The sequence below is a fragment of the Acomys minous genome (assembly GCF_964271855.1).
Source record: "Acomys minous genome assembly, chromosome: 7".
NCBI lineage: Eukaryota > Metazoa > Chordata > Mammalia > Rodentia > Muridae > Acomys > Acomys minous.
The window spans coordinates 75619967-75635981 of record NC_140488.1 but is presented as its reverse complement, the minus strand read 5'-3'; the positions used below and the strand labels follow the sequence as shown (position 1 = coordinate 75635981).

General features: G+C 46.7%; 2 protein-coding genes across 5 annotated transcripts in view; one reads left to right on the top strand and one right to left on the bottom strand.

Moving 5' to 3' along the window:
• The window catches only part of EDA (ectodysplasin A), a 376876-nt gene extending 371848 nt beyond the window's left edge, over nt 1-5028 (top strand). For all 4 annotated transcript variants that reach the window (XM_084789880.1, XM_084789879.1, XM_084789878.1 and 1 more), the window contains exon 8: nt 1042-5028. In XM_084789880.1, the coding sequence (XP_084646006.1) occupies nt 1042-1293 (252 nt within the window). In that variant the 3' untranslated portion in view covers nt 1294-5028. The remainder of the gene's footprint in view (nt 1-1041) is intronic.
• Nucleotides 5029-5162: 134 nt separating this feature from the next.
• On the bottom strand, nt 5163-15703 carry AWAT2 (acyl-CoA wax alcohol acyltransferase 2). Its single transcript, XM_084789881.1, has 7 exons — nt 15527-15703; nt 10208-10318; nt 9502-9572; nt 9081-9285; nt 8691-8865; nt 7562-7761; nt 5163-7407 (listed from the first exon to the last, which is right to left on the bottom strand). Exons 1-7 carry the CDS (start codon nt 15609-15611, stop codon nt 7253-7255), a joined length of 1002 nt encoding a protein of 333 aa, XP_084646007.1. The 5' UTR covers nt 15612-15703; the 3' UTR covers nt 5163-7252.
• Nucleotides 15704-16015: the final 312 nt, after the last annotated feature.

The following is a 16015-nucleotide window of genomic DNA, read 5'->3' as shown; positions in this document are numbered from 1 at the left end:
AGGTCTTGGTTTCTGGGAGGCAGGCAGCAAACAGGGAGATAAAAAGAAGGACTGTGGAACCAACAAATGTCTCTCAGGAAAAAGTGACAAGAATGTTGGGTTAAGAAGCACCTGTCTGGCACACAGAATATCCTTTCCTAGCTCAGTGCTGAGCCAAGACATTATGTGGCACTTAAGTACGCTGTTTCCAATCTAAGAACCTATGGGGTCATTTTTATATGATTTAAGGTGTCAAATAAAGGAAAGTCCCCACTCCTGTGGGGGCATGTGGGCATAACCCCAATATCCTGTGGGTTAAATTCCATTTGGCAGCGGTGAAAAAAAAAATCAAAGCTCAGGGTGGGATGTGCTGACAAAAGGTAATGAAGGATGGAAATTAGATTTCTGGACTCGGGAGAGGGCTAGGAGTGGCCCACATGAGCTACAAAAGCCTCCATGAGGCCAGGCCATGGGTTCATCCTTCCTCCTGGCCACAGAATGAAGTTAGGAGCCTAGGATATGTATCCGTTATCACTCGCCATCTCTCAAGAGCCACTTTTTTAAGTCAGCAAGCTAGAAGGCCAAGGTGTGCTGAGTCCAGAGAGGTGCGCGGGACAGAAGAGTATCGCTGTAAGCTCGGGAAGCTTCTGTTCACAAGCTACAGACATGGGAAGTCATTACTGTGACCTCCCTGGGGCTTCAGAGTGTGGGAACCGTAGCACTGATTAAGCACCCAAGGTGTGCCAAGCGTAGCTTCCTGCCAGGGCTAGGGAGGGAGTGGGGGCCAGGGAAACGGCAAATAATACCCAGTTCTTGGGCTAAGGCAGTCAGTCTGTCAGAAAGATTTGCTCAGCCCCCAGAACCCATGGGAGTAGGGGGAGGGCAGAGTGATCCTGTCACCCTGCTGTTCCTCTTGACCAACAGGCACACTTTCGGGTGGCACTGCCCCCTGCACAGGGTATGCTGGCAGCTCATCTGAGGAGGTTGTGTCTGCTCACCAGGGGAGGGCCCTGCCCTCTTTTTCCTCTCTCCCCCAATCCCTTCTCGTTGCCTCTCACCCAGGTGTACTACATCAACTTCACTGACTTTGCCAGCTACGAGGTGGTGGTGGATGAGAAACCCTTCCTGCAGTGCACCCGCAGCATTGAGACAGGAAAGACCAACTACAACACTTGCTACACTGCGGGCGTGTGCCTCCTCAAGGCCAGGCAGAAAATTGCCGTGAAGATGGTACATGCCGACATCTCTATCAATATGAGCAAGCACACCACCTTCTTCGGGGCCATCAGGCTGGGTGAAGCCCCTGCATCCTAGATTCTCCCGTTCCATCCTGGTCCATGCCCCCTGCCCCAGGTTTGGGAGCCAGGACTCCCAGAACCTCTAAGTGCTGCTGTGGAATGAGGTATATTGGCGTTGCACCCACAGAGAGAAATGCCCCAGTGCTATTTATTCCCCAGTGACTCCAGGATGACAAGGCCTACGTGACTTTCCTGAACAACCTTGAGCTGCCAGGACAGTTGATGGAGCCCCAGGGTTTTCAAGAAGCAGAACCTTCTTAGGCTCCCTGCTGACTGACTGACTGGCTTATGGTGACAACTCAACCCCTAGGTCCCTCATCAGATTTATCATTTGTTGCACTAAACTGAGGATCCAAGACAGTAGGCCACAAAAAGCAAAGGTGCACTCCAGATTCTAGGGGTGACCATCTGACTCTGGGGGAGGGGGGGTGCTGCTGCTTCCCTCTTGGCTGGGAGTGGCATTAGGATGCAACTTAAGGAGAGGGTCAGGTCAGAAGAAGGCAAATGCTTGTGGCAGAGACCTGGGCAAAACCTGCCAAGCAAGCATCCTTGGCAGAGGAGGCATTCTTGCTGCATTGCACTATGACCTACAAGAGGCTCAAAGAAACACCCCACTCAGGCCACGAGGTACACTGAGGCAGCTTGCTGGACTCCAGAGCTGAGAACTTTGCTCTGCCTTGGAATCATTACAGGAATGGCCACAACCCTGCCTATGTAAGAACCTGAGTCTATACTTGGGGCCAGGCATGTCCCACTTTGTTTACAGCTATGCTCCACTCTCAGAAAACAACCTGGAATCTTCCCACCCGTCACCCTCCCCAGACTGACTAGAAATTCTATCTTCTTTCTCCATAGTGCCTACCTCTGTCTGAGACAGGTGCTTCATGCTGTAGTCTTTAAATTACCTGGGCACAAATAATTTCCCATTGATTAGGCATTGCAATTGTTCCTTATCTAATTCCAATCAAATTGTGTCTGGAAACAGATGGTTAAACTGGATAACCTCCAAAAGCCCCTTGGAGTTTGAATATATAGGTGGCACTCCACAGTTTGCTGCCACAGTGGATTCCTGAATCCCCAAACCCTAGACTCCCCTGGATATCAGCAGAGCAGAGCTTTTCTACCTTTACCAGAAAGGGGGAGAATTAGGCATAGAATAGGGAGTTTTGTCCATGTTTGTTGGAACACAAGTGGTCATTAGGTCAGGTCTTATCTGAAAGAACAGCAGCTTGTGGCCCGCTAGCTCAGTCTTTCTTTAGAAACAGAGTACTGTCACCATAGGAGTCTGGGCTGCTCTCCTAGAGCCAGGCTCGAGGGAAACCAGCTGTCTGGCTATTAGGCAGGGCTCTGACCCCTAGTTCAGATCCAAAGACACCTCCACCAATCTTCCTACATTGTCATATGCTAGGATTATTTGTCAACCTCCTTTCCAATTCCCTGGCTTCAGGGTGTGAGGCACAGCCCAAAGCTGAGAAGATCAACCTTGTACAGCCTGTTCCTCTTGCTCCTGAAACATATTTCTTTTTGAAGAGATGGGGAATACATCCCTGAAAGTCATCAAAAACAACAGGTACTAATTTCTCAGCTGTATCTCCATTTCCAAGTAGGCACATTGCTTGGTCCTTCAAGGGTCAGGGCAAGACATGGCAATGCCAAGGCTCCTGTGTCTCATGCTAATGAAGCCTTATAACCAGAAGTGAGGTGAGCGGTAGATATGCATCTGACTTCAAAAGGCCCCGAACAATCAGCAGTGGTAGCAGGAACTAAGAGACCCTCTCTTTAGTATTTGAAGGTTATTTTCTCTGTTATTCCTTCCTTTGAAAAAGAGGGGACAGAGAATATCACAGTTACCCATTGTATAGGTAAGGCTGAGAGAGATAAAGTGCTTTGATAACATCGCAGCCAGTATAAGTCAGAGACCTTAGCCTTTAGTGAGGCTTGACTCCCAAGCTAGTCCCTTACCACAGCGCTGTGTGGCAATCAGGGTCCAGAAAGAAAAATGAAAGTGATAATATGGAACTGACCTCATTGCGGGGGTCCTAGGGGGGAATCTAGCAATGCCCAATTTTTATTACTTGGTGGCACTGCCTGTTCTTGGGCTGCCAGGGGCTCTGTGGAAGAAGACTGGGGTGTTTACTTGGGAAACAGCCCAATGATCAACCTTATGAGTTCCTGTCTTGAGAAGAATCTTCAGTTGAGCTCTGAGTCTCACAGACCTGGCAGCCTCCGTGATCTTTCACCCATCGGATTAAAGCAGTGGCTATCACAGAAGGAGCTGCTGCAGGGCAAGACCTTACATTCCCAACCCTATCACTCGTTCTGGGAACCGGTCTGCTTCTTGTAGTCAAATGTGACTCCTACTCTCCTTATGCCATATTACCAAGACCTCGGTGTTGCCAAAGTCTCTCAAGAATGGACAGAAAGTCTGAGAGGACCAGGCTAAAGCATATGGCTGCAGGGAGGTAGATAAAGTTTCCTAACTGTGCCTCTGCAGGACATGCCAACCCCATTGCACAATCCGCGCATGAAGATCATATGCTTCTCACTACCCTTTGTTCCTTCTGAACCCTCCCAAGGAGCCCGAGAGGAAGAGGACTAGAGGGGAAGAAATAGCAGAGAGCGGGGAGGCCTGGTGTACTGTGGTCCTTGGCAAAGTGGTGAAGCATTTACTGATAGGAGACTAGGGATAGAGAGTTACAGTGTGGAATTGTTATGATGTGAAGTTACCCCCGAGGTTAGCATAGAGAATGGAATAAGGACATGTTTGGGTAAGCAGATAACAAGTTTGAAAGAAAATTGCATGGCAGGAGCCTCTACCAGTTGCTTGAACTTTAGAAGCCAAGCAGGCACAATATGCGGATGTTATTTGCCTACTGTTCCCTGGAAGATGTAGCATTTGCTTTAGTTGCCCCTGTAGCCATCCTGTGCCAAATCTCTGTAGCTTACTAAGAAAAGGCTAAGGACCCTAGAGACAAACAAGGGCTGTGGTCCTCAGGGGAGTGCTTGCTTGTTACACATCATCTAGTGGATGCAAATGGGTTTAGAGAAATTTTTGACCTAGAAAGGCTTTTAGAAGGAATGTGGCCCAACCTACATCCATTCTGTTCCTCATGTGAAACTGATGTCCAGACAGTGAAAGGGGCCCTCCTAGGACACAGGGATCAGGCCCCCCACCTCCAGACTGGGCAGGAAAAAGAGGCACAGCAGCCTGTCTCATGGGGCCTCCTCTTTCATACACCCTCAGACTCAAGGCTAGAAGTGCTTATCTCCCTCCGGGAGCCTGTCCAGCAGAGAGTATGGCTACAGTCTTCATCACAACTTGCCTCCCTACACATACTCCCCCAAGATATTTGTGCAGCTCCTGCCTCTGGGCTGGAAGCCTCTAGACTGACCCTGAGCCAGGCAGTTTTTTAAACCTCCCTAGGTTTGCCTGAGGGCCCACCCTTGCCTGGGGCCTCCCTAGACTATGTGCACCACAGAACCTGATTTGTTTTCTTAACTCATTTCAGGGCTCTCTCCAGGAGAGGGTGAGATGCGTCATCTCTTTATTCAAAAAGCTTCCAGCTGAGATGGGGGTAAAAGGGGAGAATGGCCTGGAGCAGGCCCAATGCTGCTTTGGGGGATCAGCATCTTGTGTGAGATACTGTGTATATAAACTATATATAATGTATATAAACAGGGATGTAAGTTTGTGTAAATTAACGGTTTATTCTTTGCAAATAAAGTGCTCCCCTCCCCATTCTTGAAATCATCTTGAGCTCTTCTGACATGTCACGTGCTTCTTTGTAAATGATGCCACCACACATGAGCTCTGCGTTGATCAAGAAACTCGCTTTAGTGAGCTCTCGCCAGAAGGAAGCTTGTCTAAGATTTTCTATCAGTACGTCCCACATGTTCTCTTTGCACCAAACTACATACCATCACCCCATTCACCTTAGCTCTTCTAGAACCATAAGCCTCGGAGACTTGATGTCTTGCCAGAAGGCATATTGTCTTTTGGGGTGTTTGTTGGTTGGTTGAATTTTTCAAGACAGGGTCTCTCTGTGTTAGCCTTGGCTGCCCTGGACTCGCTTTGTAGACCAGGCTGGCCTCTATCTCACAGAGATCCCCCTGCCTCTGCCTCCCAAGTGCTGGATTAAAGGTGTGTGCCACCACACCCGGCCAGAAAGCATATTGTCACAGGGCAAGAACACACAGCATGGGGCCACCTTCAGCTTGCAAATGTAGCATCTACAAAACTTGAAGTCTTGCCAGAAATAGCTTGGAGACATCCAAACTTCAACTCCACATTAGTATACAAATAGTCTCATTTTGCAGACAAAACCAACGTGCAAGGATGTCAAGTAGTTCCCCCAAGACCAGTCAACTAGTAGGTGCCTCAGCCTGGCTTGTTCTCTGGCATGCTTTCCACTTTGCCATGCTGCCATTACTGCCTGACCTCAATTTGTTTACTGGAGAAACCCCTGGAAGGCATTCTAAGAAAAGAGATCACAAGAACAGAGAGAAGCCAATTCTAGGCAGCTCAGAATAGTTATGGGAACTTTTCACAATCCCAGCAGCCTTTGTCCTGTTATTGAGAATGTGACCCTTAGGTAATGTGGATGAGCCTGCAATGGCCAGATGAGCATGGCTTGGATACTGATACCCAGGTTGGGTCAATGGCTGCTTTGGAGAGAGGGATTCAGTTTCAGAAGCCTGAAATTTTTAAGAAAACCTTAGGATGTCTCTCAGTCGTAGACTGTATCTTTAGTGTCAGACCCTGAGTTTTATTCCCAGCACCAAAAGAAAAAGAAAAAAAACCAAACCCAAACCCACAAGACACCTAATGGAACCTCAAGGAAAATGGAACATTGGGCACAAGAAACAGCACAGGCAGAAAACAGCAGGAGACTATGCCTTTGTCATACAATGTACAAACAACCACAGGAGATAGACATTCAGGACAGAGAGGGGGTGTCACACTGTAGTAAGTACACCAGATGTTTTAAACCAACTTGATAAAAAATACAGATAAATATTTGGACCAGGTGACTTCCATCCAAGAAGGCCTATGCACCAAGTTGTGTAATATGTGATTGCAACAATCATTGAGCTAGGAGTGTGAGAGACCTGCCACTCAGAAACTCAATTGTCCCATTTGATTATTAAATGAAGAGCAGAGGTAATAGGGCCAGGCTAGCGCAGGCAGGTCCCTGAGGGGCGATGGGAAGATCCGATCTAAACCACTGACCATTCTAATACAGCCTTATGAAGTGGAAGGTAGGTCTGGATAAGGGTCACCAAGGGATACAAAATGCACCACTCTGCATTTTCTTTTAGAAGTCGAGACACCATAAGCCTTAGGACATTGTTTTCTCAGGGACAAGAAAGGGGTTAGATAGCTGGAGGAGAATGATTTTTTTTTTTTTTTGTAGCTCTCCAGTTTACCAAGTTGAGTCGCATGCTGTAGCGTTTAAACATGCCAGAAAGCTTTGAAGTACGCAGTCCCATTTTACAGTTGAAGAAACAGGATAGGAGATGATGGATTACCCCTAAAAATCATAGGTCTTGAATGTGCTGCTGACTGAACCCAATGTCCCCTGGATCTTGAGATACCCAGCCCTTTAAGAGTGTTGAAGCCAGGAAAATGACAGACACACAAGGTCCTAGAGCTCTCAAAACAGACTAGATGGAGCACACAATACCAGAGATGGGCTGTTTATTCTAGCCACAGCTTTCCTCAGTGCTGACGCTTTGATGAACCTCCAGTGACTTCAGTGAAACTCTCTGCTTAGGGTCTTCCCTGTCTCCGGGGGGGGGGGGAAGGGAAAAAAAACTAGGAAGAAAGAGATGGAAGTGGGAAAGGATGGGCACAGAAAACCACCAAATGGACACACTCCCACGTCCCACTAGTGAGTCAAGTCAGAAGTGAAGCTCCATAGGTAACTGCTGCCTGTTGTCACCAGTTCCACACCATCCAGTCAGGGGAATGGCTTTCAAATTATCACCAGCTCCTGGGTCTCTGAGATGCCATACTTGGTCTTATGCTGATCAAACAGTTTGCGAAGGGCGTCGATATAGAGTGTCTGGTATTTGACCACAGTCTCCTGGCTCGGATTCTCAATCTTGGGCAGTGGTAGAGGTTCCCCGACTGCCAAGGGAAATGGAAAAGAAAAAGGAAAAAACCATCAGAATAGCTTACTCCTCAGAACTCCATCCTGACCCTCTGCTCATCACTTCCTATCTAGCCACAGAAATGGATCCTAGCACTTAAACCAAAGCTTCTAATAGAAAGGCCCACTCACCAACAGTGGTTATTGGCTGAGAATAGGGTAGAAGGCCCCAGGAGTTCTTGGTGAAGCCACGCCCATAGAAAGCACAGGGGTAGACGTGTACCATCTTCTGGAACCACCTCTGGAAGCGATTGATAAACCCCCCAGGAGTGAAAATGTGCTGGTCATAGAGGTCTGTCTCTCCAAATGAATAAGCAGGGATTAAAGACACCCTGCAAAAGAAAAGCATGTCCTTGAATACCCAGAAATGGGGACCCCTGCAGAAGAAGATATGCTGAACACCAGCATCCTCTGGGTCGGCCTCCAGGTTCCCTAGACCTCAAGTCCATCTGTACTGAGGCGCCAGATGACTATGGTGGCCCATGGCCCTAGACCAGGCTGCCCTTAGGGATGAAGCAACAACTTCTAAAAGAAAGCAAACCCAGTGATAAATTGGATTTCCCAGATCTGAACCACTTGTCAGAAAATGCCCCGAAGCCATTTCATATACTTTCTTCTCCTTGGGCCACACAGTAAGAAGTTTGGCTTTCTCTGCCCTAAGCTGCAACCACAGTCCTTTGGAAGAGAGACTGGCTTGAAGGAGAGGCTAGTGCAGGGCTTCCAGGACAGCACCCTGCACAGCTCTATCCCAACTGTTCCCTCTGTACTTTTCTTTGTTTTTAACTGGCAAACTTGAATAAAATTTGTATATAGAAGGCTGGAGAGATAGCTTGGTTGGTTAATTGCTTTCCTTGCAGGCATGAGGGCCTGAGTTCAGTGGCCAGAACCCACATTTTAAAAAAAAAAAAAAAAAAGCCAGGTATGGCAGCATGCTTGTAATCCAAGTACTAGGAGGGTGGAGATGGTGGGTCATTAAGGCTTGGTGGTTAAGCCTACTCTACCAGGTAAATTCCAGGCCAGTGACATACCCTGACTCAAAACAAAAGCAAACAAGTACTTCTCCCTCTCCCTCCCCACCTCTCTCTTTCTCTCTCTCTCTCTCTTTCTCTCTCTTTCTCATTTTATGGTGGTTCTACTTAATAACAATTGTTTGCATGCTTCCTACTTTCTCTTTAAATACCACTTCCTCAAAGCCTGGTATTCCTCCCCACTGGACTTTTGAACAGCCTCCCCACCCCCATGCCCCTGAAGCTATCCTTACCCATGTCGAAGGGCTGTGCGCACAAAGCCATGCCTCTTCTTCAAGACTAGGGTGGTAGAGCCTGGCAGGCTGTATCTGCACTCAGCCAGGCCACCAACCACCACGACAAGCATGTTGCCTGTGCCCTTTTTGGTAAGCAGAAAATCCATGGAGGATTGACTCACCGAGCAGCATCCTGGTGGGCAGAAAAAGCAAAGTCATTGGTTACTTCCCAACCCCTGTAAAGTATCCCTCGCCACTTCCGTCTTTAAAGAGCACCCTCTCTAGCCTGTGATTCCAGGGAGCTGTTTAGCGCCTGGAAAGATCTCAGATTTGACTTTATTCTCACACATCCCCTGGTTTTCCTTAAGGTAGCCTTCTATGTGGCTTTATCCCCTAGGAGCCACTCACCTGTAGACATTACATACTCTCTTAAGAATGGCACCCAGAAAAACGCTCCTAGTGTGAGCAGATAAGGAGTGATACCAGGAAAGATCTTGGAGAAGCCTGATGTGTCAGTGGCAAAGTGGCCAAAGTATGAATGGGCCATGAGCCCATGAGGATGGCAGGCAAGAATATAGTTTTGGCTGGGGGAAATATCTTTTGTCTTCACAACCTGTAGAGGAAAGTAGAGACAAGATGGCTAGAGACAGACAGAGACTTCTTTTTTTGGCCGGAGAACTGGACTGTGGGTTCCCGCAAGGTAGGCTGGTCAACATGCATCTCCAGGGGTCATCACTTTCTCGGGCCCACATGTCTTTCTGTACCCTATACCCCTAATCCTGACCCAAAGGCTCGTCCAGTGAGCCTTTAGAACTTCTCTGTTGCTCACCTTGATTGGGAAGTAATTGCAATATTGTTTCCACAGACACCACCTCCTCACACAGGTGAGCCGGCGGCCACCTGAAAACACAGATAAGATTTGTTCACCTCTACTCTCCTTTTCTGAGTCCTTTTGGGGCTACCATGGTATCATCTCTCCCTCTCTCTCTCTCTCTCTCTCTCTCTCTCTCTCTCTCTCTCTCTCTCTGTGTGTGTGTGTGTGTGTGTGTGTGTGTGTGTGTGTGTCTGTCTGTCTCTCTCTCTCTGTGTCTCTCTCTGTCTGTCTCTCTTTGTCTCTCTCTCTCTCTCTCTCTCTCTCTCTCTCTCTCTCTCTCTCTCTCTGTCTGTCTCCCTCTCCCTCTCCCCCTCCCTCCCTCCCTCCCTCCCTCCCTCCCTCCTCTCTCTCTCTCTCTCTCTCTCTCTCTCTCTCTCTCTCTCTCTCTCTCTCTCTCTTCCTGTTCTCTTACATGGCAACTAGAATAGGCCTATCAAGACCAACCTAGAACAGGCCTGGCCTCCGCTTCATTACCCAAGTTCACTCCTTTCTTCCTCTTCCTGACTTCAGTTCCAAAATGGGCCCTTCTAAGGCCTTAAAAGAACCCGTTCCCTTGGTTTTTCCAGCCCAGGGAGGGACAGACTGAGAAATTGCCAGGAAATTGGATAGAACCTCTCAGGATTAGAGGTATGTATGGTGATACATCCCAGTGGACCCTTACCTTGCTCAGGGGTCTTCCAGTCAAAAGCCAACCATATGAACATCAACACAGTGAGAGGCCAGTACGATGTGAATACCACCAAGTAGATGCTGACAGTGATCACAGTGATTGCTAGAGGGAACCCAGCCCAAAGTCAATGAACTGTGAACAATACCTCATATTCATAAACCCCCCACACACCTTTGAGTTCCACTCAGTCCAAAGTCAATGAACTCATTTTCATATACCCCCTACTGGGTTCCCTCCACTCAAGGTCACACACACTCTGACCTAGGCCCACTCAACAGTCACTAACCCACCTTCCAGTTGGCCCACATGGTCATGTACCCACTGCTGTCCCCCTCAACCTTCTAAACCTGATTTGGGTCTAGAAGAAAAATGTGTTCCTCATAGCTGTGCTTCAAACAAGGCCTCCCACCCCCAAAACCTGACCCAGTACTGTGCTGGGCTAGGGATATAGGTAAGGATGGGAAGTCATTTGAAGTCTTAGAACAGTTTCTCTCCAACTTATATTTTCTTCTCAACATCTTCCCTGTAAAGCAGGAGTTCTCAACCTGTGAGACATGAACCCTTTGGGGTCGAGCAATCTTTTCACAAGGGTCACCTAAGCCCATCAGAAAAATCTCATATTTACATTACAATCCACAGCAGCAGCTAAATTACAGTTATGAAGTAACAATGAAAATAGTTTTATGGTTGGGGGTCACCACAACATGAGGAAGTGTATTAAAGGGCCACAGCATTGGAAACGTTAACAACCACTGCTATAAGGTTGTCAGTGGAGGAGATGCCAGAAAAAGCCAACACCTATCTTCACCAAATTGGAAGCACACAAAACAAGAAACAAGGTAAGGAAAAACTGGACTAGAAGTCGGTGTTGTGGCACATGCCTGTAATCCCAGCACTCGGGAGGCAGAGGCGGGCAGATTGTTGTGAGTTCAAGGCCAGCCTGGCCTACAATGTGAGTGTAGGACAGCCAAGGCTGTTACACAAAGAAACCCTGTCTCAAAACAAAACAAAAAAAACTGGACTAGATAAGATAAGGGGCTGGGCTCAGCTGAAGTAAGATAGAAATGCTATGTATTAGAATAATAGGAAAGAACTACTAAAGAGAAGTCAGAGGGTGGCACATTCAATTGGAATGTAAGCACCCAAGACTAATACTGTATGGGGAAGTGAGTCAAAATAGAGGTTAGAAAAAACAAACAAAAAACCCTATAAGATTGAACACATTTTGTTTTGACTTCTTATTGGATCCTCATGAAAGTGATTTAAATATTTTAGGTCCACAAAGAAAAGAACCAGAAATGGGCCAACTGTAGATGAGAGGCATCAGTAAAGCACTTGCTTATGTAAAGTGGATGAAGGGAGAAATAACAAGCTTAGAAAAAAGCAAGCCGATCTCTAGGCACCCACAAAGCAGATGCCTACAGGAAGCTTGTTTGCTTCTTTGCAAGAGTCAAGAGACACTCAGGATCTGGAGGATCAGCATCACAAGAGGCAGGGATGAGGCACAGACTCAAACATCAGAAGCCCGGATGGATTTTTGACAAGAAATTAATTAGAACACTAGATCTTTTCTCCTCTGCACAATGCTTGATAGGAGGATTGTTTTCTAAAAAGTTAAACCAAAAAGACTCTGCATTGAGATCCAGGTGATTTTCAACTTACAATAGTTATAATGTTTTGTACTTTCTAGTGGTGGAGAGACAACAGAAATCTGGCAGAACCTGGAATGTGCCCTTTTCCTGGGCTAGCACTATGCAATACTGTTCTGTTTTGTGATGGACAGCAGCCATAGCTTCCAGTCAGCGCACTAACTAGAATTAGAATTCATTGCCTAGACAGAGCAGAGTGCTGTGTTCCTAAGCTATGGTGTTTGACACAGTAAGAGTAGCAAATGTATTCTTGTTTGTTGGTTAGTTGGTTGGCTTGCTGCTTTGAGACAAACTCTCATACTGGAGTATGACAGCCTAGGCTGGTCTCGACTCATAGTAATCTTCCTGTCTCAACTTCCAAAGTGCTAGGATTACAGTTCTAAGACACCCCACTTGGCTAACATACCCATGATTTGTGGGATTTCCAACTCAGTGCCATTTGGAGGTCTTCTGAACTTACATGAGCTACAGCTGGAATATTCTAGATGCAGCAAAAGACTTGTTCGAATGAGAAAACAGACAATGTCACAGTCTCAGATACAATACACAGTCTCAGATAATTTGTCCCTGTGTCCTTTTTTTTCCCTTGAGTACTAGATGACGTGCTTCACCAAAATGAGGGAAAAGACATAGAATCCACGGTGGCAAAACAAGGTCCAATGAAGGAGGAAACCAAGGAGGGACAAGGCTGGAAAGAAATAAGCAAAGCACCTTTAAAGAGACTCACACTCTTGGCCACATTCAAGTCCAGCCCAACAGCTGCATATCCCAAGAGTGAGCACCTTCAATTTAGCGCCTAAGTTGCCTCAAGCACTCGGATCATAACAGCTGTGCAGAAGGCCACACCACAACAGGGAGACAGATGCTAGGTTCCAGCAATGCTGTCCAAAAGGAAAGAAAAGGTGAGAAGTAGTAAAGACTCCCAATGTGTTTGCAGATATTGGAAGGCTACCACGTGTGTGACATGCCTATTGATAAATTAGTAATAACTAAAAGATATCTAGTAAATGAAAAAATTAGGGGGCTAGAGAGATGGCTCAACAGGTAAAAACACTTGTTCTTGCCGAGGACCTGGGTTTGATTCCCAGTACTCACATCATGGCTCACAGCCATCTACAACTCCAGCTCGAGAGGATCCATGAGGCAAGCACATGGTGTACACACATACATACAGGCAAAACATCCATACAATAAAGTAAAAATAAAGCTTTAAAGCTTGCTACTTAAGTTTTTAAAAAAATCAAACAAGCCAATTATTTGTTCCAAGATAAAAACAAGTCACACAAGAAAATACAATATTGGTATACTATATTTCCTAATTGTGGTCAGATATTTAACCAACACTGACTGCACTATAAGAATTTTGAAATGGGCCTAATTGTGATGGCACACGCCTTTAATCCCAGCACTTGAGAGGCAGAGGTAAGCAAGTCTCTGTGAGTTGGAGGCCAGCCTGAACATTTCCAGGACATCCAGGCCTATGGAGAGATCTTGTCTCCAAAAAGAAGGCAGAGGAGGAAGACGGGGAGGAGATGGGGGGAGGAGGAGGAGAAACAAATACCACTTTGGGAGGAAGAAGTAAAGATAATTCGAGCAATATCATATAGAGCTCTACTCTCATTTCCCATGTTGGGAAGTCAACATAGACTGCCTAAAATCATTACATCAGACAATAACAGTGTTTACAAATTCCAAATAGTAAAAGTCAGAAGTATTTTTAAAAGTCAACACATTTGAAAATGACTGCCACTGGGGAACAGAGAAAAGGCCAGCAGTTATATAGTCTTTGGACATAGGCCACATAAAATGCCTTAGATAATTAGAGGTGTGGGTCTAGTCCAAAGGACACCTTATTTCTCTTAGGGTTTGATCAAACTCAAGCACAACAAAAGACAGCTGATGAGTGTGGCCTAAGGGAATGCCCTGTGATGGGATGAACCCCTGGCCTGCCACCTACATTGCTGAGCCTGAGCTCCTCATCCGCGAACTGAGATGTAAGATGTCAGTATCAGCCCTCTCTTCATCACAGTTCTTACAGAAGTTTTCTCTCAAAGTCTTTGGGGTCCAAATGGATATTGTCCCCTACCAAGGAAGAACTGGGAAGGCTGAGAACATAGTCTCACCAAACTGCCAGTCTAGGGTGCACACCAAGCTCCACATCCAATCTCTTCTTTTTTAAAAAAATATATATTTTATTAATTTATTCATATTACATCTAAATTGTTACCCCATCCCTTGTATCCTCCCATTCCTCCCTCCCTCCCATTTTTCCTCTACTCCCCTCCCCTATGACTGTGACTGAGGGGCACCTCCTCCCCCTGTATATGCTCATAGGGTATCAAACCTCTTCTTGGTAGCCTGCTATCCTTCCTCTGAGTGCCACCAGGCTTCCCCATCCATCCAATCTCTTAATCAGCAGTAAGCAGATCCAAAAGACAAAGAAAGGAACTCTCAGACAAGACGTTAGCCTTTGTGAGCTCCATCACAGCCCAGCTCTTTCACTTCGTAGCTGTGTGAGCATGAGCAGATCACTCCTGCTACATGGAATTCACCTCTTCCTTGACACAATGCAGATTATTAGTCACATAAGGTCATTAGACTAGTCTCTGGCATTTAAAAAGAGGCCAGTATATGTTAGCTATGTGAGTGTTATTTAGCATTACATGGATAGCCATCGGTATGGCAGAGGATTAGCGTCAGCTAAAATGAAATGGTGCATGTAAAAATACTTGGACCAAAATAATATTTTAAAATTCCTTTATCTGGTTTCTTCCAGTTCTGATTGCCCTCATTCCTCATTCAGTATTGGGTGGTTCTGGTACCTAACTCTGCCCCTCCCACTCTGGGTCCCTAGTCTGGTAATTGGTTGAGGTAAGAAATGTCCACTGTACTATGCACTGGCATACCACTGTGCCACGTTCATGTTCCCATGTTCTTCATTCCTTTCTTTTCCAGCTCTTGCGTGTTCTCCGCCCCTTGCCCCACCCCTCTACAGGACTGTAGGGCCTCCTACCGCCTCTGCTGGTCTAGTTCCTTCCAGCTTCATTCCCAAAGTGCTGACAAGACCACTAAATTCATGCCCTTGACTCCTATCAGTATTCACATGAACTGCTGTTCAAGCAGGAAGTTTTTCTCAAGAACCGTCCTATGGTGATTACAGTTTATAGAACACCATGACCAAATATAATTTTCATGAAGGGTCAATAGTGTAGATGTTGAGAAATGGTGGATACATGGTTAAAATCTCTGGGCAACAGGTTTCCAAAGATCTCTCTGCCATAAAGTTAACTTTCACAACAGTTTGCTTGATTCCCTGCCGTTGCAGCCACACTCCTCTCCTTGGCTAGCTTCAATGAATTTGCTTGCCATGATTCCATAACATGGCCTCTACACCTGTGACCTTGTGGAGCTCTCTAGACAAACCTACACACACACACACACACACACACACACACACACACACACACACACACATATATATACTCGTGCGCGCATGCTCATACATCCATTCCCATGTAGTCAGGTACAGAGTAAACAACTGTTCTAGTTTGCCTGGAACAATATAAGTTTTGAACATTGAGCATCCTACCACCCTAGAACCTTCAATACCAGGCAAGCCCATGTAGTTGGAGGCCCCTCGGTTGAAGCTTTGAAGACTTACCTATAAGGAAGGCACTGAGGGCCCACTGGAAAATAGCAAAGACCTCCATAGCGACCTTGAGGTCTTTCTTGGTGGGCCAGAACATTGTGTCCAGAATCGCAGTAGCTCCAGGGAAACGCTGTTTGGCTGGGCAGCCCTGACTGCTCTGGGGCTTGCCATGTTTCCTCTCCTGGGCTTTCTTTTCCAGCTCTTGCGTGTTCTCCGCCCCTTGCCCCACCCCTCTACAGGACTGTAGGGCCTCCTACCGCCTCTGCTGGTCTAGTTCCTTCCAGCTGCCTACCCACCTGCACTTTTACCCACTTGAGCTCAGGCCGGGTTAGGATTGTGACACCTCCTTGCACACCTGGACAGTGGATGAAGCCCTGATGTGGAAAGTGAGTGGGTGGGATCGGGTTGGTGAGCAGCTGCCAAACCCGGTCTGAAAATGGACTCAAATGGGACAAATTCAGGCCCAGAACACCTACAGCCTCGGGTCATTACTCACAGTAA

Coding starts and splice junctions, on each gene's coding strand:
- AWAT2 (XM_084789881.1), bottom strand. CDS start 15,611: ATGTTCTGGCCCACCAAGAAAGACCTCAAGGTCGCTATGGAGGTCTTT. Junction 7,762..8,690: donor CGCACAGCCCTTCGACATGG/GTAAGGATAGCT, acceptor TTTCTTTTGCAG/GGTGTCTTTAATCCCTGCTT. Junction 7,408..7,561: donor TCAGCCAATAACCACTGTTG/GTGAGTGGGCCT, acceptor TTCCCTTGGCAG/TCGGGGAACCTCTACCACTG.